At 41.6% G+C, this 21,862-nt stretch overlaps 1 protein-coding gene across 1 annotated transcript in view; it reads left to right on the top strand.

The window, feature by feature from the left end:
• The window catches only part of spidr (scaffold protein involved in DNA repair), a 79,102-nt gene that overhangs the window by 38,082 nt on the left and 19,158 nt on the right, over positions 1–21,862 (top strand). Inside the window, exons 8-10 of the mRNA XM_084183897.1 lie at positions 1,650–1,938; positions 9,564–9,774; positions 10,074–10,306. Coding sequence (XP_084040023.1) covers positions 1,650–1,938; positions 9,564–9,774; positions 10,074–10,306 — 733 coding nt within the window. The remainder of the gene's footprint in view (positions 1–1,649; positions 1,939–9,563; positions 9,775–10,073; positions 10,307–21,862) is intronic.

Below are 21,862 nucleotides of genomic sequence, written 5' to 3'. Positions count from 1 at the left end.
CAGACTTTCAACTCCCTCCAAAGATTTTCTATGGGGTTGAGATCTGGAGACTGGCTAGGCCACTCCAGGACCTTGAAATGCTTCTTACGAAGCCACTCCTTCGTTACCCGGGCGGTGTGTTTGGGATCATTGTCATGCTGAAAGACCCAGCCACGTTTCATCTTCAATGCCCTTGCTGATGGAAGGAGGTTTTCACTCAAAATCTCACGATACATGGCCCCATTCATTCTTTCCTTTACACGGATCAGTCGTCCTGGTCCCTTTGCAGAAAAACAGCCCCAAAGCATGATGTTTCCACCCCCATGCTTCACAGTAGGTATGGTGTTCTTTGGATGCAACTCAGCATTCTTTGTCCTCCAAACACGACGAGTTGAGTTTTTACCAAAAAGTTCTATTTTGGTTTCATATGACATTCTCCCAATCCTCTTCTGGATCATCCAAATGCACTCTAGCAAACTTCAGATGGGCCTGGACATGTACTGGCTTAAGCAGGGGGACACGTCTGGCACTGCTGGATTTGAGTCCCTGGCGGCGTAGTGTGTTACTGATGGTAAGCTTTGTTACTTTGGTCCCAGCTCTCTGCTGGTCATTCACTAGGTCCCCCCGTGTGGTTCGGGGATTTTTGCTCACCGTTCTTGTGATCATTTTGACCCCACGGGGTGAGATCTTGCGTGGAGCCCCAGATCAAGGGAGATTATCAGTGGTCTTGTATGTCTTCCATTTCCTAATAATTGCTCCCACAGTTGATTTCTTCAAACCAAGCTGCTTACCTATTGCAGATGCAGTCTTCCCAGCCTGGTGCAGGTCTACAATTTTGTTTCTGGTGTCCTTTGACAGCTCTTTGGTCTTGGCCATAGTGGAGTGTGACTGTTTGAGGTTGTGGACAGGTGTCTTTTTTATACTGATAACAAGTTCAAACAGGTGCCATTAATACACGTAACGAATGGAGGACAGAGGAGCTTCTTAAAGAAGAAGTTACAGGTCTGTGATAGCCAGAAATCTTGCTTGTTTGTAGGTGACCAAATACTTATTTTCCACCATAATTTGCAAATAAATTCATAAAAAATTCTGAATTTTTTTTTCTCAATTTGTCTGTCATAGTTGACGTGTACCTATGATGAAAATTACAGGCCTCTCATCTTTTTAAGTGGGAGAACTTGCACAATTGGTGGCTGACTAATTACTTTTTTCCCCCACTGTATGGTCAGTGTTACACGCACACATTACATTGAGCTGAGTCACACTCTGCTTATTTGTCTATGGCAGGTTTGTTTGAATTGGGACGTTGGGTATGTTTTGTTCTCTAGAGAGCCGCTCTCAGCTTGCTGGATGCGGCAGGCACACAAGATTCACCCAAAAGCATTTGCAAGAACCTCACTGAATGGATGAGCTTTCCAGTTGCTGCATTTCATTACAGGATCATAGTTATAGCCTACTTTATTCATTCACATAATCACTCTCATAAGAGATATCTCATCATGAGTGACACTTAGTGAAACTGTAATGAATATTTTTTTCAGATTCAGGAAGTTAATTTCTATTGAACTTCCTTAATTGAAAACTGAATTGACCCTAACCATGCGAGACGAGTGACCCCACACAGACACTCACATCCCACACCATCTGTGTTGTTCTTGTCTGTCCTCCAGTGAATAAGCCTGGGGTGCTGGTGCTGGAGGTCCTGTCAGTCCAGGAGGAGAGCTGCATGCAGCTGGCCCTGTGTGAGCAACACCACCCCCCTGCTACAGGCCACCACAGGCCTTCATCCAACAGCTCCACCACTACGACAAGAGCTGACCAGCACAACCCCTCTGCTACACACCACACCCCCCCTCTCTCCACCAAAAGCAGAGCTCGGGTCCTGGTACTGTTCAATAAGGAGACGACTGCCCAGCTCATGCCTGCGCCTAGAGACCTCATCCATATATACCCACCATGGTGAGAGAGCATTAGTCTGCAATAGTTAGTAATGCACAGTTATGGTGTCAAGGAATCACTTTAATATTAAAAGGGGAAATGCCCAAGTCATTATATGTTATCTACACATCTTCCTCATGCAGCAAAACTATAGTCATAAAATTGCCTGCACTTGTCTTTTCCGACTAGCACTGACTTCGCTGATAATTACTTTGAGGGAAAATGTACTTACTTTGACTGTGATGTGGTTGTCTCACCTAGTTATCTTAAAGGGATAGTTACCCAAATTACAAAATGATACATTGGTTTCTTTACAGTGAGTACGTTTACATGCACAGTAATAATTCTATGTTAAACTGATTATGGTAGTAGGCAGATTATTCAATGGTCATCTAAACACCTTACTCTGCTTATTGTAATCGGCGCGAGGTCAAAATCGAAGTAAGCATATGGCGATTAAAACACCTGGTTTTCTGAGCAGTCTTTAGAATTATTAGGACATGTAAACACCTTAAAAGGCGTTCCAGCTGTGTATTTGATCTGTACGTGTGCTAGCACCAGCCAAACGAGCCTCCCTCTTTAGCGCAAGTGAAGAGTTCAGAACAACTGAATGTATGGGTCTTTAAAAGTAGTTTTCACATACAAACTTTGTGTCCGAACTCCGAATCACATATGCTTCCCAAATATAACATTGTCGCTATGGTAGAATGTTTATTTAGATTTTCTTCATTTATCAGAATGCCATCTTGTAGCCTGATTTCAGATGTGTCCATGCCATGTAAGCAGGATTATTAGGGAAATCGTTCTTCTTGCAAAGCATGTAAACGCTTTAATCAACTTATTATATTAATCTCACTATCCGCAATAATCATATTATTGTCTGCATGTAAAAGTACTCACTGTAAGCAGTCTATTGACAAGGTATGACAACAATTCATGCTTTGGTTTAGTTTCCCTGGTACTGTTTCCACATGCTGAAGTTTTAGCATTTCTGGCACAAATCCCATTCAAGTCATGGGACTGATATTAGCATTTTTCATGCTTCATGTCCAAATCATCCAAAAGTATCTCAAATTGATTGTGAAACGCAACAAAGTCACTTATACAGTGCATTTGGAAAGTATTCAGACCCCTTCCCTTTTCCACATTTTGTTACGCTACAGCCTTATTCTAAAATGGATTAAATAACACATTTTCCTCATCAATCTACACACAATACCCTATAATGACAAAGCGAAAACAGCTTTTTAGAAATGTTTGCAAATGTATTAAGTAAATAAACGGAAATACCTTATTTACATATTCAGACCCTTTTGCTATTGATCATCCTTGATGTTTCTACAACTTGATTGGAGTCCACCTGTGGTAAATTCAATTGATTGGACATGATTTGGAAAATAACACATCTGTTTATATAAGGTCCCACAGTTGACAGTGCATGTCAGAGCAAAAAGCCATGAGGTGGAAGGAATTGTCCGTAGAGCTCCCAGACAGGATTGTGTCGAGGTACAGATCTGGGGAAGGGTACCAAAAAATTTCTGCAGCATTGAAGGTCCCCAAGAACACAGTGGCCTCCATCATTCTTAAATGGAAGAACGTTGGAACCACCAACACACTTTCTAGAGCTGTCCACCCGGCCAAACTGTGCAGTCGGGGGAGAAGGGCCTTGGTCAGGGAGGTGACCAAGAACCCGATGGTCACTCTGACAGAGCTCCAGAGTCCCTCTGTGTAGATGGAAGAACCTTCCAGAAGGACAACCATGTCTGCAGCACTCCACCAATCAGACCTTTATGGTAGAGTGGCCAGACGGAAGCCACTCCTCAGGTACCTTTTGGAGTTTGCCAAAAGGTACCTAACGGATTCTCAGACCATGAGAAACAAGATTCTCTGGTCTGATGAAACAAACCAAGATTGAACTCTTTGGCCTGAATGCCAAGCGTCACGTCTGCAGGAAACCTGGCACCATCCCTACGGTGAAGCATGGTGGTGGCAGCATCATGCTGTGAGATTGTTTTTCAGCGGCAGGGACTGGGAGACTAGTCAGGATCGAGGGAAAGATGAACGGAGCAAAGTACAGAGAGATCCTTGATGAAAACCTGCTCCAGAGTGCTCAGGACCTCAGACTGGGAGCGAAGGTTCACCTTCCAATAGGACAACAACCCAAAGCACACAGCCAAGTCTACGCAGTAGTGGCTTCAGGACAAGTCTCTGAATGTCCTTGAGTGGCCCAGCCAGAGCTCGGACTTGAACCCGATCGAACATCTCTGGAGAGACCTGAAAATAGCTGTGCAGCGACGCTCTTCATCCAACCTGACAGAGCTTGAGAGAATCTACAGAGAAGAATGGGAGACACTCCCCAAATATAGGTGTGCCAAGCTTGTAGTCTCCCGAGTGGCACAGTGGTCTAAGGCACTGCATCGCAGTGCTAGCTGTGCCACTAGAGATCCTGGTTCGAATCCAGGCTCTGTCGTAGCTGGCTGTGACCGGGAGACCCATGGGGCGGCGCACAATTGGCCCAGCGTTGTCTAGGGGAGGGAATGGCCAGCAGGGATGTAGCTCAGTTGGTAGAGCATGGCGTTTGCAACGCCAGGGTTGTGGGTTCGATTCCCACGGGGGGCCAGTATGAAAAAAAAAAAAAAAAAAAAAAAAACAACAAGGTATGCACTCACTAACTGTAAGTCGCTCTGGATAAGAGCGTCTGCTAAATGACTAAAATGTAAATGTAGCGTCATACCCAAGAAGACTCGAGGCTGTATTCGCTGCCAAAGGTGCTTCAACAAAGTACTGAGTAAAGGGTCTGAATACTTATGTAAATGTAATACAGTGCTATGAAAAAGTATTTGCCCCCTTTCTAATTTTCTCTACTTTTGCATATGTGTGATACTGAATGTTATCAGATCTTCAACCAAAACCTAAAATTAGATAAAGGGAACATACGTGAACAAATAACACAACAATTACATATTTATTTCATAAACAAAGTTATGCAACACCCAATTCCCCTGTGTGAAAAAGTAATTGCCCCCTTACAGTCAATAACTGGTTGTGCCACCTTTAGCTGCAATGACTCCAACCAAATGCTTCCTGTAGTTGTTGATCAGTCTCTCACGTCGCTGTGGAGGAATTTTGGCCCACTCTTCCATGCAGAACTGCTTTAACTCAGTGACGGGTGGACTTCATGTAGACTTGATTGTGTGTTTTGGATCATTGTCTTGCTGCATGACCCAGCTGCGCTTCAGCTTCAGCTCACAGATGGATGGTCTGACATTCTCCTGTAGAATTCTCTGATACAGAGCAGAATTCATGGTTCCTTCTATTAAGGCAAGTCGTCCAGGTCCTGAGGCAGCAAAGCATCGCCAAACCATCACACCACCACCACCACCATGCTTGACCTTTTGGTATGATGTTCTTACTGTGGAATGCAGAGTTTGGTTTTCGCCAGGCATAATGGGACCAATCTTGTCCAAAAAGTTGACTCAAGTTTGCCAAAAAGCACCTGGATGATCATCAACACACTATCAAATCTACATGAAAATTGCTAAAAAGCAACAAATTGGAAGTTTTGGAATGGCCTAGTCAAAGTCCAGACCTAATCCCAATTGAGATGTTGTGGCAGGACTTGAAACGAGCAGTTAATGCTTGAATACCCACACGTCACTGAGTTAAAGCAGTTCTGCATGGAAGAGTGGGCCAAAATTCCTCCACAGCAACGTGAGAGACTGATCAACAACTACAGGAAGTAATTGGTTGGAGTCATTGCAGCTAAAGGTGGCACAACCAGTTATTGAGTGTAAGGGGGCAATTACTTTTTCACACAGGGGAATTGGGTGTTGCATAACTTTGTTTATGAAATAAATATGTAATTGTTGTGTTATTTGTTCACTTATGTTCCCCTTATCTAAATATTAGGTTTTGGTTGAAGATCTGATAACATTCAGTATCACAAATATGCAAAAGTAGAGAGAATTAGAAAGGGGGCAAATACTTATTCATAGCACTGTATTTTTGTTTTTTATTTTTAACAAATTAGCAAAAAAAATCAACTGTTTTTGCTTTGTTATTATGGGGTATTGTGTGTAGATTGATGAGGGGAAAAAACAATTTCATCAATTTTAGAATAAGGCTGTAACGTAACAAAATGTGGAAAAAATCAAGGGGTCTGAATACTTTCTGAATGCACTGTAGATTATTTGAATATGATGCATGAAAAATGCTGATATCAGTCACATGACTTGAATGCTAAATTGTTAGCATGTGAAAACCGTGCCAGGGAAACTAAACCAAACCATGGATTGCTGTCATACCTTGTACATAGACTGCTTACAGGGTAAGGAAACCAATGTCATTTTGTAATGTTAATTTGGGTGAACTTTCCCTTTAAGATAATACACTAATTGTAAGGCGCTCTGGATAAGAGCTTCTGCTAAATGACTAAAATGTTAAATGTAAATATCACTTATATTTTTTAATATAGGCCTACCAGTAATCTCTATTTCAAAATGTGTAATAACGGGATACAGGAACTTATGTAGTGCTGTAGTGTATACACAGTCAGAGTAGTTGGTGTGTGAAGTTGTTTTGGAGCAGGAGCAAGGCAGAGGCTGGTTCCAGCTGTTGGGGGTTTAGTTTGGGAGTCCAGCATGCAGCTCTGGAATATCCAGGCTTGGGGCTGGCCTGGCGGAGGTCCAAGGGCCTACTCGGTGCTCTGACGTCGAAAGCTGCTCCAGGGAATGCTGCTTCAGATTCCTCTTCCTGGCAGTGGAGTAGTTAGGTCATTTCCAGCAAGCCGGCCCGGGAAAAAACACACAGGTTTTTTTTTTCTGGAGCATTTGGGAACAGAGTGGAAGAAGTCAAGAGGACATAATTGAAAACACATGCTGCTCTGCTGCGCGCACACACACACACACACACACACACACACACACACACACACACAGCGTAGTGTATCATTGGCTTAGCAATATTATAGCAGTTCTCTTACATCTGTATTGTTTTACACCAGCAGTGGAGAAGAGTAGTCTCCCGCTGACTGTTATTGAAAGCAAAATAATTTCTGCATTTATACTGAACAAAATATAAAGGCAACATGTAAAAGTGTTGCTTTCATAAGCTGAAATAAAAGATCTCAGAAATGTTCCGTACGCACAGAAAGCTTATTTCTCTCAAATGTTGTACACAAATGTGTTTACATCCCTGTTAGTGAGCATTTCTCCTTTGCCAAGATAATCCATCCACCTGACAGGTGTGGCATATCAAGAAGCTGATTAAACAGCATGATCATTACACAGGTGCACCTTGTGCTGGGGACAATGAAAGGCCACTCTAAAATGTGCAATGCCACAGATGTCTCAAGTTTTGAGGGAGTGTGCAATTGACATGCTAATTGCAGGAATGTCCACCAGAGCTGTTGTCAGAGAATTGAATGTTAATTTTTCTACCATAAGCCGCCTCCAACGTTGTTATAGAGAATTTGGCAGTATCTCCAACAGGCCTCACAACCGCAGACCACGTGTAACCACGCCAGCCCAGGACCTCCACATCCGGCTTCTTCACCTGCGGGATCGTATGGGACCAGCAACCCGGACAGCTGATGAAACTGAGGAGTATTTCTGTCTGTAATAAAGCACTTTTGTGGGGGAAAAACACATTCTATTTGGCTGGCCATGGCTCCCCAGTCATGTGAAATCCATAGATTAGGGCCTAATTTATTTATTTAAATTGACTGTTTTCCTTATATGAACTGTAACTCGTTAAAATCGTGGAAATTGTTGCATGTTGCGTTTATATTTTTGTTCAGTATAGAACCCACAATCTGCTCTTTTATACCCAATTTCGTATTTTGATAATGAAATATAGACCAACTATTCAACCTAGCTTATTTGCCTATTGCTGGACCTCGTAGCTATTCATTCATTTAGAACAGCCAAAAGTGGAAAAACCCAGGAATTCATACATTTTACCAGCATTGCACATTTTATCTTTTGTCTATCAGCTTCCTGTGTGTCACTTTAATTGTTCCCTCCCCCATACTCCTTCACTGAGTGGGCCGGCCCCTCCCGTCTTCTGCCTCCCACTCCTTGTGAGTGGGCAGAGAGCACAGCCAGCAGCGGAGCGGAAATACCTGCAGACATTATTCACCTTACAGTCTCTGACGACAGCAGGCACTCCTTAACCTAAAGTACCTGTCTAATGACACGTAGTGAACATGTACTAGTTCCCAACAGTCACCTGCACTGTGCAGGGTCACACTTCCTGTTGTTCCTTTAGGATAGCCTTGACACTAATAGATTAAATGTAGAAAACAGGTTTTTCAAAACCTTGATTCTGACACTGAGTGTGCTGAAGCACCCTATTTATATTGAGGCTTTATTAACATTGAGGAATCTTAGGCTAAATTATAACTAAAACAATGCATGTGTGTAAGTAGTGTAGTTTGTGCACTTGTTCACTTCCGGACAACATTTTAAAACAATCTATTCTTTATAAATTCCTGATGATCGACACTACCAGAAATGTGGACCTTCTGAATATTAGATAACACATTTTTTAAAGTGTACTCAATTACCTCATATCAAATGTGTTATATTGAAAGCAACTGTAGCCTACATTGTATAAAGTGTGATTTATTATCCTGGCTCATCCATCATATCACCAGTCAGAGGCAGGCTGGGACATGTAAGCCTACCTGGAGCCACAGAGACTGCAGTTGGCCCTGAGTCAACTATAAGCCATGTTGTTATTACCTATGTCACATCAAAAAATAAATATTGAGTCAGAACTTAGTATCATCCACATAGTAAATACTTAGAGAGATGATGCGATCAAAATTAGATGGAATGTTTTCAAAGGATGGATATTGCCTGTAAAATTATTGTTCAGATGGGCGTGAAGTGAATATCCATGATAAGCTGAAATGCATGACTGTTGATTTAAAAAAAAAAATTGATTAACCTCTTTACATGCAAAGGATCGTCAAATGACGTGCAATGCACACATTTCCTTTCTATTTTTTGTCAGTCCCAACTGAAATGTACATAGGCTATTATTCTGAAATTGAATTGGGCGTGTTATCAAAATAACAGGAAGAAAGAAAGTGTTAACAAACACACAAAAAACCAGAGCTTTGGATCGTACTGTGAAGCATGTTTGGTCAGGCTTGCCGCTTTTCACAGTATCCTGAACAGCCTGTCTGAATTCACGGTTGTGGAAAAGAAAAGGGCAGCTTTCTATACAGTGAAAGCTTCCAAACTTATCAGTTCAGTTGTATTTTTCCATGGAGCGTGGGGGCAGGCTAACCCACCTGAATCTGCTATGTGCCTGGGGGTAGGGTGTTTAGAGAGTGAGGAGACTGATGGAGGTAGAGGCGGCTGCCTGCTTATCAATCCATCTACATTTGACATTCATCATACGTCTTCTTCAGCCTTCCTGCCTCTGCAGTCTTATGCAAGAACAGAGCCCCCCTAAATCTATACGTTTAGTTTACTCAACCTTTCCACTCCTTTTAACCTGAATATTGCGTCTGTGAGAGATGACCGAGTCAAATTCCAGCTATAGTTTTCTGTCAATTTACTAAACAACATTTGGTATTACACAACTTATGCTCTGTATTTCAAAATGATCCCCCCCCTTTTTTTTTCTCTCTACAGGCAAAGTCTCATGATTGAGGGTCAACATAATACCATTATTCTCAACACACACTTCAGCCAGAAGGTCTACTCTGACACCAAACAAACCAGCATGTCCCTCCCCAGAGCCCTGGTCCCAGTAGAGAGATGCAGCCCATACTCTCTGACCAGGTCATTTGGTCAGCTTGAGATCAACAAGACCTCACCAGAGGGAGATGGCAGAGTCAAACAGGTGGGTTGGGTTTCACTACATTTACTGGCAGATATTCCACCTTGGATGGACAATGAAGTTATATTCTGTTGATGTTAACCCAGGTTTGATTAGCCCTATCATTTTGGTCTGCACTCTACACAGTCACAATTAGTACCAGTGGGGTAAAGTACAGTGTTGGCTAACCTGCTAGGTTCAGTCAGTGTCTCAAATCTTAATTGAGTAACACAACTATTCCACTATGTTTGTTCAGGTAAAATATGATGTCCTGGTCCAATAAGTGTTTTTTTCCCCCCTCTCTCCAAATTTCTGCCCTCCAGTCTTTATGCGGCCGGGGAGGCCCAGGTGCAGCCAGCAGGGGAGGGTGTGACTCCCTCCTAGAGACCATCGAGGGCCTGGGCCAGGCTGGGTCGGTGGTGCAGGACGTAGAGGTGGTGGTCCAGAGGGTTTACTGTACCCCCATCAGGGAGCGCTCCACTGGGGCTTTACTCAAGTCCAAAGGCCCTGGCAGATCCCCTACAGCGCCACCTCCTCTCCAGAAGGGAAAGAGCAGGTAGAGTTCAGCAACATGTCTTATCTTTTTGACTGATATCTTGTTTCATCTACCATGACGTCCCCATGAGGTTGAATATGATGGCCCTTTGTGAGTATTTACATGGTAAACTAACTGTAAAGCCGGGCGTACACTACACGATTTTGGCCCCGATTTAGCTGTCCCAGACAAGTTAATGAGATACGAGACAAAATTCCTCTACTAGGGGTGTGCGGCCGTCACCTACGCTCGTTTAATGTGAGCGGGTCAGAGACACAATCTGAGGGCTACTGATCCCGTCTTTGAGTTGTCCCAGACGTCCCGATGCTTTCAAACATTAGATTTTATCAACACAAAATCTGCAATGCACTTGTAGTTTGAGATGTGCAACAACAAGTTTTGAGAACGGTGATCAGCAATAGCCAATGAGAGCTCGCCAGAGAAGAAGCTAGTGAGGTGATAACGTATCTCATCACCCAGAATGTGTAGACTCTTGAGCAGGGGCAATGACTACTACTAGTATGCGTTTGTAGCCTACTTGCCTTTAACCAAAGCCAAAGTGTCTCGTTACATCTCTGAAGTTCACAAGCAATGTTATTTAATTCAAAATGTATTGGCTAGATATTTCAGCTCTGTATGGCAAGTGTGAATGTCTGACTGAAAACATTTTGAGGCTGCTTTGAGCCACAGCTCGTTCTAGCTACGTTAACAATCTAATCACATTGTTTTCGCGAGACAACGTGGTATGTAGAATCCTCACGAAGTGAAGAATCCTGTAGCATGTGACCCCCTGTCTGTGCCACATTGTTTAGTGTGCACACCACTACGTTGTCAAGACAAAATAAACTACAGGAAAGACGCTTGAGAGGCTCAGCAATGTTAGGGTTTAGTTTACTGTTCTATGGCAAGATATGAGTTGCCACAATGTTTGTTCTTCAAATTATGTATTTTATTAAAACAGAAACATTTAGTAAATAGCCCACATTGTCTTGAGAAATAAATTAAAAGTTTAGTTTTTTCCCTGTTTTTTTTTTCAGGTGTTCGCTCTCAATCACTTTTTCTTTAATAGAAAAAAAAAATTGGATGTTCTAAGTTCACAACAATGCTTAAACCACATCAGAAGACAACTTTTGAGGTCTGGGACAAATCAGAGAAATTTGGATTTTTGGCTGTAGTTGGCCTTTAATTCAAGTGCACATCTAGCAAGAGGCTGTTGTTTAGCATGTTTTTGTAGCACACGCAATGGTAGAGTTTGCAAAACAAATAACTACTGGATTGATGAAAGTAATTATATCATTCTGCCAGGTAAGCATAGTTTACTTTGTAGCTAACATGTAATTGAGAAGGTTTTTGGGATAGCCTTTCCATCTACCAGAAGACTGTTTTCATTAGCATCGCTAACGGCTACACAAAGTGGTAGATACGCACAATGCACAGACACAGACGGGCATTATCATTGCCTTTTCAGAAAGTTGCAGGAAATATTAATCACTGATGCGTTTTGTTCATGTCTTATGATAAACTTTGGCTAATTAATTAATTTTCAATATAAATGTAAATAGTTGATTTTTTTCAATATGTATTTTTTTATATTGTTGAATGTCTCTATGCCTGGATTCCGTGAGGGTACTAATTTTCATTTTGGATCAGAATGAGGAATGTGAAATGTCAGAATAATAGTAGAGAGAATGATTTATTTCAGCTTTTATTTCTTTCATCACATTCCCAGTGGGTCAGAAGTTTACATACACTCACTTAGTATTTGGTAGCATTGCCTTTAAATTGTTTAACTTGGGTCAAACGTTTCGTGTAGCCTTCCACAAGCTTCCCACAATAAGTTGGGTGAATTTTGGCCCATTCCTCCTGACAGAGCTGGTGTAACTGAGTCAGGTTTGTAGGCCTCCTTGCTCGCACATGCTTTTTCAGTTCTGCCCACACATTTTCTATAGGATTGAGGTCAGGGCTTTGTGATGGCCACTCCAATACCTTGACTTTGTTGTCCTTAAGCCTTTTTGCCACAACTTTGGAAGTATGCTTGGGGTCATTGTCCATTTGGAAGACCCATTTGCGACCAACCTTTAACTTCCTGACTGATGTCTTGAGATGTTGCTTCAATATATCCACATCATTTTCCTTCCTCATAATGCCATCTATTTTGTAAAGTGCACCAGTCCCTCCTGCAGCAAAGCACCCCCACAGCATGATGCTGCCACCCCCGTTCTTCACGGTTGGGATGGTGTTCTTCGGCTTGCAAGGAACCCCCTTTTTCCTCCAAACTTAACGATGGTAATTATGGCCAAACGGTTCTATTTTTGTTTCATCAAGTACGTTCATCTCTAGGAGACAGAGAATGCGTATCCTTCCTGAGCGGTATGACGGCTGCGTGGTCCAGTGGTGTTTATACTTGTGTACTATTGTTTGTACAGATGAACGTGGTACCTTCAGGCATTTGGAAATTGCTCCCAAGGATGAACCAGACTTGTGGAGGTCTACAATTTATTTTCTTGGCTGATTTATTTTGATTTTCCCATGATGTCAAGCAAAGAGGCACTGACTTTGAAGGTAGGCCTTGAAATACATCCACAGGTATACCTCCAATTGACTCAAATGATGTCAATTAGCCTATCAGAAGCTTCTAAAGCCATGACATCATTTTCTGGGATTTTCCAAGCTGTTTAAAGGCACAGTCAACTTAGTGTATGTAAACTTCTGACCCACTGGAATTGTAATACAGTGAATTATAAGTGAAATTATCTGTCTGTAAACAATTGTTGGAAAAATTATTTGTGTCATGCACAAAGTAGATGTCCTAACCGACTTGCCAAAATTATAGTTTGTTAACAAGAAATTTGTGGAGTGGTTGAAAAACAAGTTTTAATGACTCCAACCTAAGTGTATGTAAACTTCCGACTTCAACTGTATACAGTACCAGTCAAAAGTTTGGACACACCTACTCATTCAAGGGTTTTTCTTTATTTTGACTATTTTCTACATTATAGAATATTAGTGAAGACATCAAAACTATGAAAGAACACATATGGAATCATGTAGTAACCAAAAAAGTGTTAAACTAATCAAAATATATTTAATATTTTAGATTCTTCAAAGTAGCCACCCTTTGCCTTGATGACAGCTTTGCACACTCTTGGCATTCTCTCAACCAGCTTCATGAGGAATTCTTTTCCTACAGTCTTGAAGGAATTCCCACATATGCTGAGCACTTGTTGGCTGCTTTTCCTTCACTCTGCGGTCCAACTCATCCCAAACCATCTCAATTGGGTTGAGGTCGGATGATTGTGGAGGCCAGGTCATCTGAAGCAGCACTCCATCACTCTCCTTCTTGGTCAAATAGCTCTTACACAGCCTGGAGATGTGTTTTGGGTCATTGTCCTGTTGAAAAACAAATTATAGTCCCACTAAGCGCAAACCAGATGGGATGGCGTATCGCTGCAGAAAGCTGTGGTAGCCATGCTGGTTAAGTGTGCCTTGAATTCTAAGTAAATCACTGACAGTGTCACCAGCAAAGCACCATCACACCACCACCTCCATGTTTCACGGTGGGAACCACACATGCGGAGATCATCCGTTAACCTACTCTGCCTCTCACAAAGACACGGCGGTTGGAACCAAAAATCTCACATTTGGACTCATCAGACCAAAGGACAGATTTCCACCGGTCTAATGTCCGTTGCTCGTGTTTCTTGGCCCAAGCAAGTCTCTTCTTCTTATTGGTGTCCTTTAGTAGTGGTTTCTTTGCAGCAATTTGACCATGAAGGCCTGATTCACATGGTCTCCTCTGAGCAGTTGATGTTGATGTGTATGTTACTTGAACTCTGAAGCATTTATTTGGGCTGCAATTTCTAAGGCTGGTAACTCTAATGAACTTATTTACATTTTACATTTACATTTTAGTCATTTAGCAGACGCTCTTATCCAGAGCGACTTACAGGAGCAATTAGGGTTAAGTGCCTTGCTCAATGGCACATCGACAGATTTTTCACCTAGTCGGCTCGGGGATTAGAACCAGCGACCTTTCGGTTACTGGCACAACGCTCTTAACCACTAAGCTACCTGCCGCCCAACTTATCCTCTGCAGCAGAGGTAACTTTAGGTCTTCTGTTCCTGTGGCAGTCCTCATGAGAGCCAGTTTTATCATAGCGCTTTATGGTTTTTGCAACTGCACTTGAAGTAACTTTCAAAGTTCTTGAAATTCCAGATTGACTGAACTTCATGTCTTAAAGTAATGATGGACTGTCATTTTGTCTTTGCTTATTTGAGCTGTTCTTGCCATAATATGGACTTGGTCTTTAACCAAATAGGACTATCTTCTGTATTCCACTCCTACCTTGTCACAACACAACTGATTAAGAAGGAAATAAATTCCACTAATTAACTTTTAAGATGGCGGACCTGTTAATTGAAATGCATTCCAGGTGACTACCTCATGAAGCTGGTTGAGAGAATGCCAAGAGTGTGCAAAGCTGTCAATCAAGGCATAGCGTGGCTATTTAAACTTTTTTGGTTACTACGTGATTCCATATGTGTTATTTCATAGTTTTGATGTCTTCACTATTATTCTACAATGTAGAAAATAGTAAAAATTAAGAAAAACCCTTGAATGAGTAGGTGTGTCCAAACTTTTGACTGGTACTGTGTATGTATATGGATGGATGGATGCTGAATTGGTTAAAAGTGCATTCCAGCCGGTGTCTATTCCCCAAGTTACCACCGGCTAAAGCTATGACGTTGAAATGCCTATTTACTCTGTTCAATCTCGCTGCGAAATCCACTGTCTCATCAGCCCAGCCAGGCTACACACAATACCCCATAATGACAAAGCAAAAACAGTTTTTTTTAGACATTTTTGCAAAAAACTCACATTTACCTGAGTATTCAGAGTCTTTACTCAGTACTTTGTTGAAGCACCTTTGGCAGCGATTACAGCCTCCGGTGTTTGTGGGTATGATGCTACAAGCTTGGCACACCTGTATTTGGGGAGTTTCTCCAATTCTTCTCTGCAGATCCTCTCAAGCTCTGTGAGGTTGGATGGGGAGCGTCGCTGCACAGCTATTTTCAGGTCTCTCCAGAGATGTTCGATCGGGTTCAAGTCCGGGCTCTGGCTGGGCCACTCGAGGACATTCAGAGACTTGGCTGTGTGCTGTCGTGGAAATTCTTAAACAAGGACACTCAAAGTCAATCTTAAATGAATCATTCTTTGTCAGCGCGCTGGAGAGGTTCCAACCAACTCAATGCACCAAGTACACATGTTGATCTGGAGCTCTACAGTATCTATACACACTTAGTACTATTACCAAACACACTCGGTAATCTCTCTTATTACCTCATGTGCATCTTCAACGATTCTCTTGACGTTTCTTCCTATACATATAAATAACACCCCGTGTTCAAAAACACCTTGTGTTATTTGTAGTGGCTACAGACCATGTAGACACTTCTCTTATAAATGCATACAGACAGCTGTCAGCGGGGCTTTCAATGGTACCGTTACACCTTCACTTTAGTCTTCTCATAAGTCTAGTGAATTAGCCTTCTCTCTATAAGACTATGGGTACCCTTTTATGCGTTACTCGCCTTCATTTTATTGGTTTATCTTAATTTTTTTGATATACTTTTTTATTGACTTACTGAAATCAGTTGCCGTCCCTCAATTTTTCTCGGATGATATGTCTCCTCCTGGGCAGCTCACAGTAAGTGTCTGGTCTGAGCGGGTCTCGTCGTCTTTTGGTCAGACGGGAATTTCCCTCACACTTAATAAAATGTGCCTCCAGTTTTCCTCGCAGACCTCCACTGGAAAGCTCCTCAGGCAGAATCAATCATCCTGTTCTTTGACGCCAAATTGTCATGAAAATTCTACACAGGGACGCTAAAAGTCAATCTTAAATTAATCATTCTGTTTATTATCAGCACGCTGGAGAGGTTCCAACCAACTCAAAAATAATGTTTCTAATAACTCAGAAATTGGTTATTAGAAAAACACAAACATTAAAAATTCCATCGTAGTGCTTAAGGTCGTTGTCCTGTTGCAAGGTGAACCTTCGCCCCAGTCTGAGATCTTGAGCGCTCTGGAGCATGTTTTCATCAAGGATCTCTCTGTAGATTTCTCTGTTAATCTTTCCCTCAATCCTGACTAGTCTCCCAGTCCCTGCCGCTGAAAAACAACCCCACAGCATGATGCTGCCACAACCATGCTTCACCGTAGGGATGGTATTGGCCAGGTGATAAGCAGGGCCTGGTTTCCTCCAGACGTGACGCTTGACATTCAGGCCAAAGAGTTCAATTTTGGTTTTATCAGACCAGAGAATCTGGTTTCTCCTGGTCTGCGAGTCTTTAGGTGCCTTTTGGCCAACTCCAAGCGGGCTGTCATGTGCTTTTTACTGAAGAGTGGCTTCCGTCTGGCCACTCTACCATAAAGGCCTGATTGGTGGAGTGCTGCAGAGATGGTTGTCCTTTTGGAAGGTTCTCCCATCTACACAGAGGGACTCTGGAGCTCTGTCACAGTGACCATCGGGTTCTTGGTCACCTCCCTGACCAAGGCCCTTCTCCCCCTATTGCTCAGTTTGGCCAGGCAGCCAGCTCTAAAAAGAGTATTGGTGGTTCCAAACGTCTTGCATTTAAGAATGATGGAGGCCACTGTGTTCTTGGGGACCTTCAATGCTGCAGAAATGTTTTGGTGCCCTTCCCCAGATCTGTGCCTCGACACAATCCTGTCTCGGCGCTCTACGGACAATTCCTTCGACCTCATGGCTTGGTTGTTGCTCTGACGTGCACTGTCAACTGTGTGACCTTATATACACAGGTGGGTGCCTTTCCAAATCATGTCCAATCAATTGAATTTACACAGGTGGGCTCCAATCAAGTTGCAGAAACATCTCAAGGATGATCAATGGAAACAGGATGCACCTGAGCTCAATTTCGAGTCTCATAGCAAAGGGTCTGAATACTTATGTAAATAAGGTATTTATTCAATTTTAGAATAAGGCTGTAATGAAACAATGTGGAAAAAGTGAAGGGGTCTTAATACTTTCCGAATGCACTGTATATGGAAAAATACACTTTTAAAATGTTGACCAATCGATTGGTCGAAAGAACAGATGACTTTCGGTCGACCAAGATAATTTTTTGTCAGGGACAGCCCTACAATATCCAAACGGAGATTCAGTGAAAACAGAAATCGGACATTGATTGATTTATCAAGACTAGTCCCCACGCTTGTCTCAAAGCAGCGCAGTTGTGCTGTTCCAATCAAAATGGTGCTGAAATGATCATCTAGTTGATCACACGTGGGTAGGCTATCGCTATAAATGTATTACAACGGTGGGATGACTGGGATTTTCAGTAAGCAACAATTTGATACCTTCAATTGCATTAGCCTACTTTATTTCAATATTTTCATCATTCAGTGATATTTATTCCCACAGTAATTCTTTATGGATCCATCCAGTTGTGGTTAACAAAACATTGCATGCTTAGTGGTGGGCTATGCGAAGAGATGGTAGAAGTGAAATGCTTTGCAAAGTTTAGAACTGGCAGGAGGATGGTTAACTGGCGCTGCCTAGCAACCATCAAGAGATTAAGAGCATAGCACTTGCCAATGCCGCCTCAGCATTACGGTTACGTTTCATACTAAGCCGTAGGCAGAACTTTACTGAAATGATTACTAAACTGAACAAAAATATACAGTTCATATAAGGAAATCAGTCAATTGAAATAATTTAATTAGGCCCTAATCTATGGATTTTACATGACTGGGAATACAGTTATTCTTCTGTTGGTCACAGATACCTAAAAAAACAGGTAGGGGAGTGGATGAGAAAACCAGTCAGTATAGTTGTTGGTCTGATGTGTGTAATGAGGAACATCCTGAAGCTGCACTTGAAGAATTTACTGAATTGCTTATTTCAGTTACTAATAAGCATGCACCCATTTTAAGAAAATGACTGTAAAAACGGTTAAATCCCAGTGGATTGATGAGGAATTTAAGAATGTTATGATTGATTTGTAAATTATTTGGGTAACAGACATATATCACTTAAAGGTATTAATTAAAAAACGTGTTTCCAAAGTGGTCCTTGATGGTTAAAAACAATAACACATAATGATTAAAAGGCAAGACAAAATTACAAACAACCATAAATACATTCATTTATATTGACATCCTAGAAAGTGGCACTATTAATTGCATTTTTCCCTAACCGTAAAAATCAACCACATTCATTGCATATTTTCAGGGTTGAGCGTGATGAGGCAAAATAAAGGTCAAGTAAGTCTGGTTTCACAGCTGATTGGCAAACGTACTGTAAATTGAGAAATCATGTGACTAAACTTAACAAAAATAAGAAACTGTACTATGAAACAAAAATAAATATAAAGAATGATAGTAAAAAGCTTTGGCGCACCTTAAATGAAGTTTTGGGCAAAAAGGTGAACTCTGCTCCATCATTCATTGAATCAGATGGCTCATTCATCACAAAACGCACTGATATTGCCAACTACTTTAATGAATTTTCTATTATCAAGATTAGCAAATGTAGGCATAACATGACAACAAATTCTGAACCTATACATCCATACATAACTGACCAAATTATGCAAGGCAAGCGTTGTAATTTTGAATTCCGTAAAGTGAGTGTGGAAGAGGATGAAAGAATGATTGTCTATCAACAATGACAAGCCATCTGGGCCTGACAACTTGGATGAAGAATTACTAAGTATAATAGCGGATTGTATTGCCACTCCTATTTGCCCTCTCTTTTATCTAAGCCTACAGGAAAGTGTGTGCCCTCAGGCCTGGAGGGAAGCCAAAGTAATTCTGCTACCCAAGAATAGCAAAGCACCCTTTACTGGCTCAAACATCTGACCAATCAACCTGTTACCAACCCTTAGTAAACTTTTGGGAAAAATGGTGTTTGACCAGATACAATGCTATTTCACAGTAAACGAATTAAGAACAGACTTTCAGCACACTTATAGGGAAGGGCATTCATCATGTATGGTACCTTACACAAATGATTGATTATTGGCTGAGAGAAATTGATAAGAAGAAGATTGTGGGAGCTGTTTTGTTAGACTTCAATGCAGCTTTTGACATTATCAATCATAATCTGCTGATGGAAAAATGTATGTGTTAAGGCTTTATATCCCCTGCTATATTGTGGATTGAGTTACATGTCTAACAGAACACAGAGGGTGTTCTTTAATGTTAGCCTTCAACATAATCTAGGTAGAGTCAGGCGTTCTACAGGGCAGCTGTCTAGGCCCCTTACTTTTTTCAGTCTTTACTAATGACCTGGCACTGAGTAATGCCTGTATGTCTATATATGCAGATGACTCAACACTGTACACGTCAGCAAACACAGCAAGTGAAATCACTGCAACAGTTAACAAAGAACTGCAGTCAGTTTCAGAATTGGTGGCAAGAAATAAGCTGGTCCTAAATATTTCAAAACCTAAAAGCATTGTATTTGGAACAAATGATCCACTAAACCTCAACTAAATATTGCAATTAATAATGTGGAATTTTAGCAAGCTGAGGAGACTAAACTGCTTGGTTTAACCCTGGATTGTAAACTGTCATGGTCAAAAGGTATTGACGTTGAAATCTCCGAGCTGTCTGTTTTAAGCAACTAGCGCACAGCTCAGACACAAATACAGCCATGCCACCAGAGGTCTCATAACAGTCCCCATGTCCAGAACAGACTATGCGAAACGCACAGTACAACATAGAGCCATGACTTCATGGAACTCTGTTCCACATCATGTAGCTCAATCAATCAGTAAAATGAGATTTAAAACCCCCCAGATAACACTACACCTTATGAACTGTGACGAGAGACACACACACACGGGCACACACACACAGCATTCGCTAACATATGCTAACAGACACACTCTCCTCATACATACATTTTAATATTGTTATTTTGCTGTATTATTGATTTTGTATTGTAGATATGTTATGGTAGAGTAGTGTGTAATAATATGTTGCTCTGTATTGTTTTATTGTATGTAATTGTGCTTTGACCCCAGGAAGAGTAGCTGCTGCCTTGGCAGCAGCTAATGGGGATCCAGAATAAAATAAAATAAAAAAATACAAATACCATGGCCTGGACATATAACCACATTGCATGATGTATGAATGGCAAAGGGATATAGGAGATCGACTTTATTTAGTCAGTTCGACAGTTTTTTATTAACTATAGTCAACACTTGCTGTTCAGTTGTCAACCAACGCACAGTAAATATGCCCCACGACGCCGCGTGGCTGGCTATGTGAAACACGCAAAATAAAATAATGCCATTGTTGATTCTTTACTGCAGCAAGTTCCTCTGCCCCTCCATGGAAATTTGCCTTGCCTCTCCTTGGTGGCAACATGTGCCCCAGCTGAGTTCTTAGCTATTGTTAAAGTAACTGTCAAGTAGAAATCTCACTTTTAAAAGTTAATATTCTGTTAACTCATACCCAAATAATGTTGTTGACTCGTCCTATACTTGCCTTTGTCGCCAAAGCATAAATTGGAGAAAAAACTCTTCAAAAACTCAACCTCAACATACCGTTTCAAAAATGCTTGCTATTTCCTCAGAGGATGATGTCATCCTCCTGAGGAAGGATGAGCTGGCCATTCAGCGCTCTACTCGCATGAATATTTTTAATGACCGGTATACGCCCACACCATTCTGTTGTTGTGGTACGCCCACACCATTCCAACACAGAAAAGCTGCTTTTTAACATACTTAATTACCATTTCTTGGAAGGAATTAATTATTAATTATATTAATTATAGGTCATATTTCATAGAAATATGGAAACACTAGACAGTTAACTGAACAGACTCCCTCCACAGAGGGCTCTCTCTCTTTACTCTCCAGCCATATGGCATTGCTTGACAAAGGACACAAACATTTCTAATTGAAGCCAGACCTGCTGTGCTGTTGTGATCCACCAGGCCAATTCTTTGGAACAAAAGATGGCATGTTGTGGAGCTCCAGGGAGGGTACTGCTGGGGCCTGGCTACAGCAGTAGGCCATAGATTGAGGGGATGCCCAGCGCCCAGTAATACCCACTGGCCACAGGGTGGCACAACGTTGCCCAATCTATAGCTTCCAGGAGGGCCAGCAATAACCTTTGATTGACTAGCAGACTACATAAAACTAATTTCCATTTAATTACCTTGTTCAGCGAGCGAATGGCTATTTGCTTTAGGGAAAATATTGTTTTTTTTAGCTGTTGTTTTTTATGTTATGCAGGCTTGACAGTTGCCTGAATATGGACACTAGACTGGAGCTCACGATAGAAGGGATGGTCGTTGAGAGTACTCGTAGTAGTTCCCTTTATTATCCCACAATGGGAAATTGGTTTGCGGCAGTTTTCAAAAGAGACAAACATGAAAGTCATAACAGTAAATACATATCACCAAAATACATCTGTACTGAACAAAAATATAAACGCAACATGTAAAGTGTTGGTCTCATGTTTCATGAGCTGAAATAAAATATCCCAGAAATTTGCCATAAGGACAAAAAGCTTGTGCACAAATTTGTTTACATCCCTGTTAATGA

This window comes from Coregonus lavaretus (genome assembly GCF_964263955.1).
Source record: "Coregonus lavaretus genome assembly, chromosome: 19".
NCBI classification, from domain to species: Eukaryota; Metazoa; Chordata; class Actinopteri; order Salmoniformes; family Salmonidae; genus Coregonus; species Coregonus lavaretus.
This window is presented reverse-complemented; position numbering and strand designations above follow the sequence as displayed.